Source organism: Pleurodeles waltl, chromosome 1_1 (assembly GCF_031143425.1).
Source record: "Pleurodeles waltl isolate 20211129_DDA chromosome 1_1, aPleWal1.hap1.20221129, whole genome shotgun sequence".
Classification (NCBI taxonomy): domain Eukaryota; kingdom Metazoa; phylum Chordata; class Amphibia; order Caudata; family Salamandridae; genus Pleurodeles; species Pleurodeles waltl.
In genome coordinates this window covers 361,573,454-361,587,013 of record NC_090436.1, presented here as the reverse complement: position 1 = coordinate 361,587,013, position 13,560 = coordinate 361,573,454, and the positions used below count along the sequence as shown (strand labels likewise).

General features: G+C 44.2%; 1 protein-coding gene across 1 annotated transcript in view; it reads left to right on the top strand.

The window, feature by feature from the left end:
- ADAMTS6 (ADAM metallopeptidase with thrombospondin type 1 motif 6) overlaps positions 1-13,560 on the top strand; it is a 1,391,222-nt gene that overhangs the window by 1,125,808 nt on the left and 251,854 nt on the right. Inside the window, exon 16 of the mRNA XM_069222749.1 lies at positions 11,549-11,682. Within this exon, the coding sequence (XP_069078850.1) occupies positions 11,549-11,682 (134 nt within the window). The remainder of the gene's footprint in view (positions 1-11,548; positions 11,683-13,560) is intronic.

The window sequence follows — 13,560 nt, the reverse complement described above, 5'->3', positions numbered from 1 at the left end:
GCAGCTTTTTGGCAGATGAAGGGGGAGCAGAGGTAAAAGAGGGGCAACATGGGATGGGACCGGCTCAGGGAACAGGTCAAGGCTGGCAAGGAAAAGCTTCTTAGGAACACAGGGGATGGATTGGAAAACTGGTTTGGAAGTGGAGGTACAGGGTATGATTGTAGGACGTGTAGGTGTGCTGGATACGGGTGAAGATGTATGCATGTGTGAGGTGGAGGAATGTTGAGTGTCTGAGTGCAGGCATTTATTTGTTTTATGGGGTGGGGAAGAGAAGCTGGGAGAGGACAGACAAGTCGTGTGGATGTATGTTGGGATGGTGTCTGCATGTAAGGTGGGTGTGCTGCATGTGTCAGTGATGGTGGTTGTGGTGTGTGCTGATGTGGTGCATGGGGTGCATATATGAGTGTCTGCTGTTGTCGTGACTGGGGCAACACAGAACTGGTGACAGGAACTGGGAGTGAGGATGCTGTACTGGCTGGTGTGAGTGGTGATGTGACTGTAAGGGAAGAGGTGCTGGTGGAGACCAAGGACACTGGCTGCCAAAAATGAAGAGGCCAGAGCCTGATATGATCTCTCTAGGCCAGTCAAGGCACTGTGAATGCCCTCCAGGTAGGCATTACTCTGCTGCATCTGGGATGCCAGGCCCTGGATGGCATTCACAATGGTTGACTGCCCTACAGGGATGGACCTCAGGAGGTCAGTAGCCTCAGCATTGAGGGCAGCAGGACTGACTGGGGCAGGGGCTGAGGTGCCTGCAATGAAGGAGACGCCCACCCTCCTTGGTGAGCGGGTACTGACAACTGGGTGGGGAGCTACTGGAAGGGCGGTGCTGGTAAGGGGGTGGCAGACAAGGATGGTGCTGGGCTGGTCCCACAAGGTTCCGCCACTACCAGGGAGCTACCATCGGAGGAGGAATCTGTATCTTTTGTATCTGCTCCAGTCTCCCCCGTGGTGCTCCCCTCGCCCTCCAACCCACTGGTTCCCTTGGCTTCTGTGGTCTCTGCAGTCTGGGTCATGTGGGCTGCAGCCTCCCCACTCACTGGTGCCCATACTCCTTCGCTTGCTGATGCTAATACACACAAGGACAGGATAGAACCAAAAGGAGGGGAGGGGGTGAAAAAGATGGGAACATAGGGGCAATACAAATACCCTTAGCACATTTGAACAAATCAACAACACTAATCATTTGAAATTCCTGAATGCACCCACCACAATGTCAATAGATATATCTACACACCTACTGTGCATACACTCTAATGTGTATACTCAATAATAAAACCTCTACAATAACACTCAGGTACTACTCTACACTGTCATGGTTCTTGTATACAGGATTATTGTTGTGAAAAGTCAGTCCATAAGTGACATTTGTACAGTGTCATACCTACCTGTGTCATCTTTAATGGACATGAATAGATAGGTATTGTAACCAACTTAAAATTCTGAATATCCTTGTCATATCCTACAGTTTGGCACCTTACATATGCCATGGCAACCTGTTGCACAGATACTTACTTACAGCAACTAATTCATCACAACTGTCTCCTACCTACATTATCTGTCATAGCCACACTACACATCCTTTATCCTATGGCTAACACACCCTTTCCATTCTAAAGCAAACAGTACAGAAAGTAAATTCTGTAACTCACCCCGTGTGGCAGCTGGGTTGCCTTCAAGTGCCCATCCAACTCCGGGTAGGCCACCACCAGTATGTGGGCCACTAGGGGGGTCAGGGTCTGACGGGTACCCCTTCCTCGTTGGGAGGCCATCCCCAACTGGCCCTCTGCTGTCTTCCGGGCCCAGCATCTCAGGTCCTCGCACCGCCTCCTGGGTCCTCCTGCGCTGGGTGCTCCGCCAGGAATGGACTCCCAGGGTCCACACTTCCTTGGTGATGGGTTTTCACAACCCTTTCTTTTGATGGGCGCTGACCTGTATGGGAGACACAGAAGGAAAGGTACATTCTTGTAGACCCAACAACCTATTACATTCTTAGGCATACAAACTGTTAACATATCACAATCGTACACAACTTCACACTTGCACAACATTCCCAGCAGTCATATCTGAAGCTACACCCTCCACTGAAATAGCCTGCATACACATATTAACACTCTTACATACCCATGTAGCAACAAATACCATAATGCAACCTATTTGCTGTTCTGGAGCCCCATACAGCTTTGTGTACAGGGATAGGACCCCATCCACAAGTTTTTGGAGCTCTTCCGTAGTGAAGGCGGGGGCCCTATCCCCTGTAACACGCGCCGTAGTGGCTCCCAGGAACACGACACAGCAGCACACTCAGTGGAGGTCTTGATGGCTGGAGAGTCAGGAGTCAAGTGAGCTACACTGTAGGAAATGGCGGTCACGGCCACAGTGGTCTGCACTGTCACCGCCTGCGATGATCGTCATTGGTCCCTGTATGCCATAGACATCTATGTTAACCAATGAGGAGTTGCACAACGGTTCCGAACGCCTACCGCCTTGACGGAATACGCTGGCGGAATGAGCTCACTGTCATCTGTCCTCTTCATGCAGGACAGGAAGCAGCCATTTTACACTGTTACTGTTAATAAAACATAATAAAGAAGCATCACTAATCTTTTTCATTATGGACATGAAATAAGTTACGGTCTAGGACTGTGTGCAAAACAATCAGGCAGTATAAACTTTGACAGTGCATAGGATCAGATGATGACATTATGACAGATTGAAAAATTCAAACATAATGATAGTGACTATAACTAGCATTGACAGACAGCCATCTTTCTGATGTAATTCTTTGTAAAACCCAGATGTATGTGCAAAATACATAAGTATTAGAACAGCTCTGCACTTTGAAGTCTGCTTTGTATGCAAAAAGTGGAAGCAGATGTGATGTTCATCTTTCATTTGTGACCATGAAGTAGGATGCATGAAGTGTAATCGTTGTCACTGTTGTGTTGTTTGCCATGTGTAGATACCGAATACTGTGGAGGGTGAGACATGCACCTGTGTACCGGCCACTGTTGACTTAGCAATGATGGAAGAATGCCACATTATCTCCAACTATCGTCTGAACCGTGCTACAACAAGGGACCTGTGTACCCATTTGGAGTGTGATCTGCTGCCAGCCATTCAGCAACCTACAGACATTCCTCCAACTGTGCTGGTGGTATCCGTCCTCCACTTCTTGGCCACTGGCTCATTCCAGGGGATGGTGGGAATGACAACAGGTATGTTTCAACCAATGTTCAGCAATGTGTTGATGGACATGTGGAAAGCTTCATTAAATTTCCCCATACTGTAGATTTAGCTAGTGTGGAGGCTGAATTCTATGCAATGAGACATGTCCCTCATGTGATTTGGGCCATTGATGGCACCCACATTGCATTAAAACCACCCAGGGATAATGAGCAAGTGTATAGAAAACCGTAAGAACTTTCATTCTATTAATGTGAAGATGGTCTGCTTAGCAGACCAGTACATCTCCCAGGTGACTGCAAGGCTTCCTGGGTCTGTACATGATTCCTACATCCTCAGGAATAGCAGTGTCCCACGATTGATGGCTCTTCTGCCAAGAGAAAGAGCCTACCTCATTGGCTAGTATGATGAGTGTTCTTGTAATTACTGTTACCCCAGACTTCCTACTCAGTCTGTATGTAACATATTGGATTGTAAATGTTTGTTTCCTCTCTCCACAGGTGATTCAGGTTATCCCAGTCTCTCCTGGCTACTGGCACCGGTGAGGAATCCAAGGACCAGGGCTGAAGAACAGTACAATGAGACTCATGGGAGGACAAGAAGGGTGATAGAAAGGACATTCGGTCTGTTGAAAACAAGGTACAGATGTCTTCACATCTCTGGGTGTTACCTGCAGTACTCACCACAGAAGGTGTGCCAGTTTGTGCTGGCCTGCAGCATGCTCCACAATGTGGCACTAAGGAGGTATATCCCATTGCTGGAGGAGGAAGGAGTTAAGGACAATCCGGTGGCAGAAGAGGGAGAAATTCTGAGTGATGAAGATGGGGATGAGGAAGATGTAGTCACAAGGATACAGCTTATCCAGCAGTACTTCAGCTAACATTCTGGTAGGTACATCTCTACATATACCATGTCTCATGTTGGATTAAAGGTTAGGTGTACTTTGTTATCCATCTCTTATATGAGTAGGTTTTGGTCTCATTTGTGTATCAGATGAGAGTATACAAGGAAGGTCTGTCAAGTAGGTCAACAGCCCCACTGTGATGTAACCTAGTTCATCTGCCTGTGTTGCATATACTTCAGACATCCTATCTACTTACTTACACATTTGTGACTACTATATTCTGATATCATATTATCATGTGCATAAGTTGCTGCTTATTGTATCTTCAATTGATGTATATACTTGGCACCAAGAGGTGTGCGCTGTGTAGTACAACTACGAGTGTGTATTTCTCAGTTCATTTTTTGTAAGATGCTTTGATAATCTTGTCTCATATTACCTGAACAGGATTGAGGTCATGTGTTCAATAGCATTGGATTGTCTTGCTATGTGTAAATCTACTTTGTAATAAGTCTAACCGCCATAATTTGCATGTACATACTGTTGCCAACTATGGTATTGATATGTGATGTACCTTATTTTCTATCTATTGCAGAAGTGCTGTGAATGTTTTTTGACTACACCTTCCCTCTCTGCTACCTGAGGACCCAGGGATGTGTGGACACTGACTTTGCTGCAGACAACAAGATTTCAGGATGATACATTCACATCTTCACTGTGCATTAATAGGCACTTTCTTTAACATGTCACAATTTAGTTACACTTTTTCAATAATTAAACACAAAACACCATAACTTGTGTGTAATTTCTTTTATTGTGACTAACAAAGGGAAGGATATGGTCCAAAGAAGTGGGACCATGGTGTTCGAAGACATCAGTCTGTTAGGCCAAGCAGTGGGTAGCTCAAGTCCAGTATCCAAGTGGCATTTGAAAATGGGGCTATGGCAGCAGAAAGTCAACAATGTGCCTTAGTGGCACACAAGGGAGACAGTTCTGGAGAGGCTCATTTCCTGGCAGTGGTGTTGGTCTTGGTTTCAGTCAGAGGGTGCTTGGTAGTGGCTTGTGAGTCCTCAGTCATAGCTATCATCCCATTAGCTGCAGTAAATGTAGAGGGCTGGTCAGTAGTGTGTCAAGTGGAAGGGATCTGGTGGTGGGTGGAGGGCTCACATAGGATTGTGATGAGCTCCTGCATCAAGCCTTTCTTGGAGGCCATGGTGGCATTGAGGGCATGCCATTCCTGCAAGACCTCCCTGTAGTACTTCCTCTGCAGCCTCAGGGTTTCCACCAACAGGTCTAAAATCTGGCCTATCTTGTCCTGGGATAGGTTGTATGCCACCAGGACTTGTGCTATTACCTCATGGGCAGGTAGCTCTCTGGGTTGCCCATCCCTGTGGCCCCTAGATTCTCCTCCCACTCGCCTTAGCCTCCTGTGCCTGTGTGTCAGGCACACTGTGCCCACTCCCACTTACACCAGGATTTTCATCGTCTTGTGGGTGGGTGCTGACTCAGGTCCCTGTACAGGTGGGCACACTATGGATTGACGTGGCCTGGAGACACGGGTTTGGGGGAGAATGGCGACAGGTGTTGTGGTGGCTGAGGTCGGGGGCTCTATAGTGTCCTGGGTGAGGCTGGTGGCGGTGGACTGCCCAGAGAGACTAGATGGGCCCGGTGGATCTTCCAGTTCCAGACATTCTGTGTAGCTGTCATCACTGTGGTCTTCATCTGGTGGAACACCGGCTCTATGTGGCACTGGTTGACTGATAACATTCTCAGTGGCTCTTGTGGATAACAGATATTGTTATTCACATCTACCTGATGTACCTTACAGGGGCTGCTAGGTAAGTGCTATATGTCATGCTTCAGTATTCAGGTGTAGTTATAAGAGGGGAATGTGGATTGTTAGGTGGCTAAAGGGTGATGCATTGTGGGAGTTGTAGTGCTCATGCTGTACATGCATTAAGTGCATTTGGGAGTGTAAACTTTGGAATTGGTATTAGTGGGGTAGGGTGGGCATGCAGGGGATGGGGATGCACGCATTACAGGTATTCTCGATTCAACAGGATTATAGGTGATTTCCAGTCCCCTGGGGATTCCACTGAGATGCTCAGGGTGCAGGATTGCCAAGATCTTCTCCTTCCATGATGTGATCTCCAGGGTAAGAGGAGGGGGCCCATCGCCAGTCTTCATGAGGGCGATTTGGTGTCTGGACTCCATGGACCAGCTCTTCCCCCTCAGGTAGTGGCTTCCCACTGAGTTCACCTTGTCGATGGTCCTCCGCCACAACTCCACCTTCTTTGCCATTGACGTTTGCTGGACTTGTGCCCTGAACAGCTGTGGCCCTACCCTGATGATTTCGTCCACCATGGTCCTTAATTCCTCATCAGTGAAACAGGGTGCTTTTGTCAGGTTATGATGTGTGTGACGTGTGTCTTGAGTGACAATTATTTTAAGTGTAGTGTGATGCATGAGAGGTGTGCAGGTGTTTGTGATGTCTGTGTGCAGTGCGATCTTCAGAATGGTCGTGCAATGTATGGTAGTTGTTTGTCGTCGCAAAGGATTGTGGGTTGTGTGTGTGTGTTTTATAGTGGTGTGTGTGGGGGAATATGGTGCGTGTATGTGTACCAGGTGTGGGGTATTCGAATTGCCAATGTGGTGTTGTGTTGTAGTGGAAGTTCCATTTTGGCTGCCATGGTCCGGACCGCCAATGGATTACCGCTGCGCTAAGACAGCTATGCTAATTTGTGGGTCGTAATAAGGAGAGCAGTCTTTTTCTGGCATGGTGGTGGGACTGCCTCTCTGCTGTCATCATTCAGCCTGGCGGTGTTGGATTTGTGGCTGTATTCTGGTGATTTTGTTTTTGTGAGTCGTAATGGGGTGTGTGGATTACCGCCGCAAATGCTGTCTTTTGGCGGCCGCCAGCACAGCGGTCTTTGGGAAAGACCGAAAAAGACATAGGGCCTGATTACAACTTTGGAGGACGGTGTTAAACCGTCCCAAAAGTGGTGGATATACCACCTACCGTATTACGACTCCATTATATCCTATGGAACTCGTAATACGGTAGGTGTTATATCCGTCACTTTTGGGACGGTTTAACACCGTCCTCCAAAGTTGTAATCAGGCCCATAATGAGGACCTAAGAGGCTGATTTCGAGTTTGGCCTTCGGAAAACCCCGATCTCCAAACTTCAGATGAGGAGACTGCCATGGTGCTGGCGGTCTCTCCACTGGCCCCATTACGAGTTTTCCACTGGGCTGATCGGCTAGAACCAAGATTTCCACCTATCAACCCAGTGGAAAATGTGTGGTGGCATTGTACTCGGGTCCACATGGAGCGGAGTCCAAAGCCGTCACACAGGGAGCCTCCCTGGTACCCTTGGAATGCGCACTGTCTGCACAGCATTGCACATTCAAACTGTGCAAGGAAGAAGGGCCCCTTTACTGCCCATGCCATATCCCCTCTGTGGCCCCCTGCACATATTCTCTGCCAGCCTTTTCATGGCTGTAGAACCGCCATGAAAAGGCTGGCAGAGATCATGGTTGTAATCAGGACTGCAGCGATGACTTCAGCGCTGCTGTGGTCGATTACAACCATGACCACCACCTTCTTGTCCGGATCAAAGATCCTGGCGGAGATGGTGGTCTTTTGGCGGTCTGACTGCCAGGGTCATAATGTGGCGATCAGACCACCTCAGCCACAGGGGTCAGAGGGCCACAGCGTGTCTGGCAGGCTTGAGACCGCCAGACTTGTAATAGGACCCTAAGTATACAATGGAAGTACAGAACAAGGCTTAATTCTTCTGTTGTAATATCAAAGATGCATTAAGGTGCTTATCCTTGTTCATTTTAGCCCAGCCTCAGGAGCAGTGCCATAACACACATTGTGAAATATAGTTTTCCAGCACAGTATCACATGGGTGGGTCAATTATCAGACATTCACAACTGTTGATGTGCCTTCCCTCTCATGTCATGTTTTGTTGTGTTAGCCTGCAAAAAGCAACTGGCAAGTGGTCAACATTTCTAAAAAAGCCCAATCCTTACTCACTTGAGAAATCGGGGGTATAATCAGTCAACTTTTCATGCATGAGAGGATTTCTTGTGTTTGATACAAATGAAATGAAATCCTACTTAAGTATACAAATTAATTGACAGCATTTTTTCATCCCAGTTTTGGCAGCGCAAGTGTCAAATTGACCTACTGAGTTAGGACTGCCCCTGTCAGCCGTTGGCTTTGATCAGCGTCGTTCAGTTATTGACTCGAAACTTTGTCAATCACATCTGGACTCAGCCCAATAAAAGTATTCATCTGTCATATAATTCTGTTGGTTGATTGGTTGCCTCCACTGTAGTGCATACATCGTACTGCACGAGGGATCACTTTACAATAGCCCTTCCTGTCTGTTCTTGCTGGATCCCTCCTGTCTTTGTCGGTCTAATGTGCTAAAACTAGATGCATTAGCTCATTAAACCCAGACATATTAGCTTTCCCAATGCGTGTTACTTATTACTTTTTGAAGCATATGCTTCTCACTGAGAGCCACTAATGTGACTACCAAATATTACATCAGGTTATTTAATGCTATATATAGCAATAGTGGAAAACAAATATTGTTTCCCAATTTTGCATTCGAGCCTCCTCCGACACGGCTCTCAGTGAGCATTCTAGTGTGGTATTAGTTCTCTTTGTTGGTGAGAGGGAGGAAACTACAGAGGGTATTGTGAGTAGATGGCAGGACACCATGTTGTTTTTTTTCATACTTAGCTGGTGAGTGGGTAGGACACTAGGTGCATTTCTTTTATAGGTGATGGTGGAGGGCAATGCTGATTGTGGTTTGGGAGGATGGCAGGTTGCTAAGTATTCCTTTCATGGGGAGGAGGAGAGTGTGATGACCAGAGTGGAGGGACACCAAGAGGGAGGGGTCTGAGGCAAGTTAGGCCAAGTTGTGTATGTCTGTCCCTTAACTCCTCTACCCCTGTATAGCTTTTGAAAGAAGGGGCAGATGATTTGGGTTGGCCATACATGACATAAAATTGTAGATCGACAACAGTGAATAATGGGGATGTTTTTCACTTGGGGATGTCTATTTAAATTAATCTATAATTCAGTAATTTCCTCCACTACAACATGACAGTGATGGGCTCAGTTGGATTGGCCTGATAAATTCAGATTTTTGACACTTGTCATTTCCCAAGTTCAAAGACAAGAGATTCTCAGTGCAGAATCTTTTACTGTCATCGATTTGTTCATTGTTCACTAGGTACTGAGCACAGAGTTGCCCCAATTAATGTTTTGTGAATGAATGTACGTATAGTTTACTGCACATTAGATATAAGTGCAACAAGCAAAGTCAGGAGTCCTCACTTTTATAGTGAGGGTGCCAAACTATTGGCTTTGCCACTATGTGTTTGTAAAGCATTGTAAAAAAAAAGTAAAAGAAAAATGCACTTAAAAATATTGAGGGGAACACAGTCACACATCTTAAAGCATTTCAAAAGTGTACATTGAATTCAGTATTTTCAATCATAAATTGTATTGTTTATTTTTCAAATACTTTTCACCCAGGAAACTCTGGACCTGATTTAAAGGTTGGCAGAGAGGATACACCGTTGCCTTTGCGTAATTTATAGACAGATGGACCTTAGTTATGACAGTGATGGAACCTACTCCGGCTCCATCGCTGACATACTCCTCTGATGGTCTGACAAAGTACTGACCATCTCAAGTTTACTTATAACACTGTCCACCTGATTTAGAATGGACAGCGTAATATGGTTTTTGCTGTGGTTGGAACAGTAAAAAAAAAAAATACTTTGAACCATGAGTTACAGCTTGGTTAGTGTAGGGGATCATTAATAGTGGCTTTTTTTAAAACAAACTCCTACATTAGTGATTTTTTTTTTTTAAAGCAAAAACTTAGTATAAGTTTGACCGACAGAAACTGGCTCGACAGCAGTTCCTACCAATGTCTAGAGATGTCTGCATGGTCAGCGGACTTCTCTAAATGCTGAGGATGAGTACGCGGTCAAAGCAACAGACTTTTTCTCCGTAGCCCTAAAGTAGTACAAACAATACTCCACAATTTAAATCTGAACCTATGATCAGAATTTTAACAGAATTAAACAGTTTAAAGTCAAACACTTGCCAAGGTCTAATTTACTTTCCACAGTAGTCAGAACTAAACTGAAAGATGCTTAATCCATCAGGTCCTCTGCAGTAGCCCAGGAAGCAGATTTATGGGCCTCCAGGAGAAGAGACATCCCTTTTTAGTCATTCTGAATACAACAACTTCATTAAATACCAGCTAAGTGAGTGCAGCAAGTGGGCTGCTCCCCAGTGCCACAAATGCCTTTCTGTACCAAGGCCTGAGCTTTTGTGCAACGTGTTGAATACAGGGGAAAAGAAAAACAACCATTAAAGTTTTCTTTTGAGTCTTTCCCTGGCACAAATACATTTGTTGCTGTGCTTTTACAAACAAGCAGGGGAGCAACACACAACACAAGGTGGATATTTGAGGGGGGGAACAGCGCATTTGTGATTGATGTTTGTGTAAAACGTTTTTATGTAGCACATATTGTGCCATTAGTTCAGCCTTGCAGCGCTAAATGGCAGAACTATAATGACTGTGTACTGAAGTGTATTAACCTTTTTGTACTGCAGTTGACTGCTCTTCCACAGTACAGGACCCTATAAAGTGTTACACAGTTTCAAAACGTCTCCTTGACTTCTTTTTTTGTTTAATAAAGAGTACATGTGTAGTCCTCGCTGCTGTAAAACTTTACAGACTTCTATAATGGGTTTAGTACATACAAAGTAATTTTTTAGTGTTCACAAACAGGCTGATTTTGTGAATGCGACCACTAAAAAGTTTATTACAGCAATCCCATAGTTCCTTATAAACCCTTTATGCATTTATGTATAAATCAATGGATGGATACATGCATTGATTGATGGATAGATGAAGCTGGAAAAGGAGATGATGCCTTATTTGACTACAGTGTAGTTACCTTTTAAATCCATAGTGGTAGTGTAGTTCCTAATTTTATTTTGTCCCAGTGTCATGGCTCTCCACGGGAAATGAAAGAGTGTATTCTGAATTGTGAGAATCGCTGTCTCCTGCTGAAATAGATTAATATTTTTGATATGTACTTAGGTTTTGGGAACAATCTTCCCGTTGCCAATGGATGGCTCAAACTACTGGTAACTAGTTAGAGAAGCAGTGACTTTCGGCAGGATCACTGCATGTCCTACCCAAATTTGAAAGAGGTTACATTTGAATTTTATGTTTTATTTGCTCAGTAATTCATTTGAAAGTGGTTGATGATCTCCATCTAGTATTTAGGTGAGTTGGTGCAGACGTAGCCAACAGGCCTCATACCTGACACCAGGAGAATATTAATTTATGAGATAGTCCAAAATGGGGTCATCTTTATGCATGGAATGAATTGTAAGCCAAAGACATGTGTGTTGATCTGAAATACCTTTATTACTAATCCGTCTTTCCTATTTTGCCCATCCAGGTGGAGTTAAGCCATGTGCGTTAAACTGCTTGGCCGAAGGTTACAATTTTTACACTGAGCGTGCTCCTGCGGTTATTGATGGCACCCGCTGCAATGGTGATTCCCTGGATATCTGTATCAATGGAGAGTGCAAGGTGACTAAGACTTCACTTTACTCAGTCATGCTTGGCTGGAGCTTGATCACAAGCACTGGTGTCTATCTCCCATGATTTGGCTCCTGCATTTTATCAGTTTTGAATAGCCAAGCAAACTAATTAACACTTTAGAGGGCTGTTGTGGGCTGTAAAGTGAAGCATGTGATCCTTTGTCACTCGCTGATACTATTGCTATGGTGATGGTGTTAGGACTCCAGGTTGGAATCGACTCTCTGACTTTGACAGTTGGAGAGGCGATTTCGATCCTGTGAGTCCAGTCTTGGTGGGCTCTTCCTCTCATCTAATAAAGAAAGATTTATTTGTAACACTATCACCTTGTGGGTATCTAATCTGAGCTACACCCCAGAGCAAACTGGCGATGAGGAAAATTAAAGGGTTGGAGAGCCTACTGAAGATAAGACGCAGCTGTGAAGAGTATGCAGAATGTGTACCTGAAATCCTGATGATGTCTTACTCAGAATAGCACTTTGAAAAAGGAATCGTGAGCGTTGCACTTGCTTGCACTGTAATTGGCGACAGCGGGTGAAAAAAGTCCAGGCCCAACTCATAGTGTGGTTTCTATGCTGGCGTTTATATGTCATCACATCAGCAAGTGAGTGGCCATCTAATGGTCGCACCTTCAGTAAAAACTATACGCATGCTAGACTCCCGTGTGCTGACACATATTCCGTCAAGGTGGTCATCTTAATAACATCCATTGCAAACAATTTACTGTGTTTATCACCATTGTCTCCTCACAACAACTATTGAAACTGTGTTTTACTGCTTTGCATTGCTGTTATGAAACAAAAAAAAACAAAATACACAGTAAATAAAGTATAACTTTACCCATAATTTATATGACTGTGTTTTGGAAATTCCATCATATTGCACACTACTGATCTTAATTCTAGAGTAAAGAAGGCAATTAATTGTCTAGTAACTATGGCTTCCAGAGGAGCTGTTCAACAACTGCCTCCTTTTTTAGCCAATCCTTGAAAAACTACACAGAAATGGGAATATTAATGCAGGAGTTTTGAAAATTATTTGGTGGCCATAGAAGCTATGAATTGTCCTCCTGCAAGAAAAGCTGTGTTATTGTTTAATTGTTTAGGAGCGGAGGGTCAAATGGTATTTGACCATCTACCTCTAGTGCATTCTCCTAGTAGTGTTGGTTCTGGTGATGCTAATGTGTTGAATGTTTATATTGAAGCAAAGAAACGCTTAAAACTTCATTTCACTGAAGAGCCAAGTAATGTATTGGAGAGATTTCATTTTTACTCAAGAAAACAATCCTCTTCAGAATCACTCCGTGGAAATGTTCTGCCTTAAGAATTCCAGCAAGTTCTTGTTCATTTGAAAACAATGTTGATCAATATATAAGGGATCAGATTTTTTTAAACTGTGCATCAAAAAAGGTTCAGAACATTTATTATGTTGTACAAATCCTTCTTTAGAAGAAACCATAAAAATTGCAAAAGGTATCGAGAGGTCAACAGAATCTGTCAAACTGTTGGCAGGAGAAAAAGAAGAAAAAGATAGAGCGAGTGTTTCCTCACTGAAAAAAGGGGTAGAAGAAATAAGAAGTTGAGCATATCGAATCGTGCTACATCTTGTTTTAGATGTGGCTCATATGCATATTTAAGTAATTCTGCTAGTTGTCCTGCAGTAGGAAAAAAAGTTTTTTGTTTTTTTTTTAAATAGGACATTTTATGCGAGTATGTAAGGCTAATGCATTCAATCCCATTAAAGTCACAGTGTTATGAATAGCAATTAATTTAATATAGGATAAAAGCCTAAGAAAGTAGTACTTATGGTGGATGTTGTAAACAAACATGGTGTTACGGCAATCAAAAAAAATACCTTTCTGTGATGTTA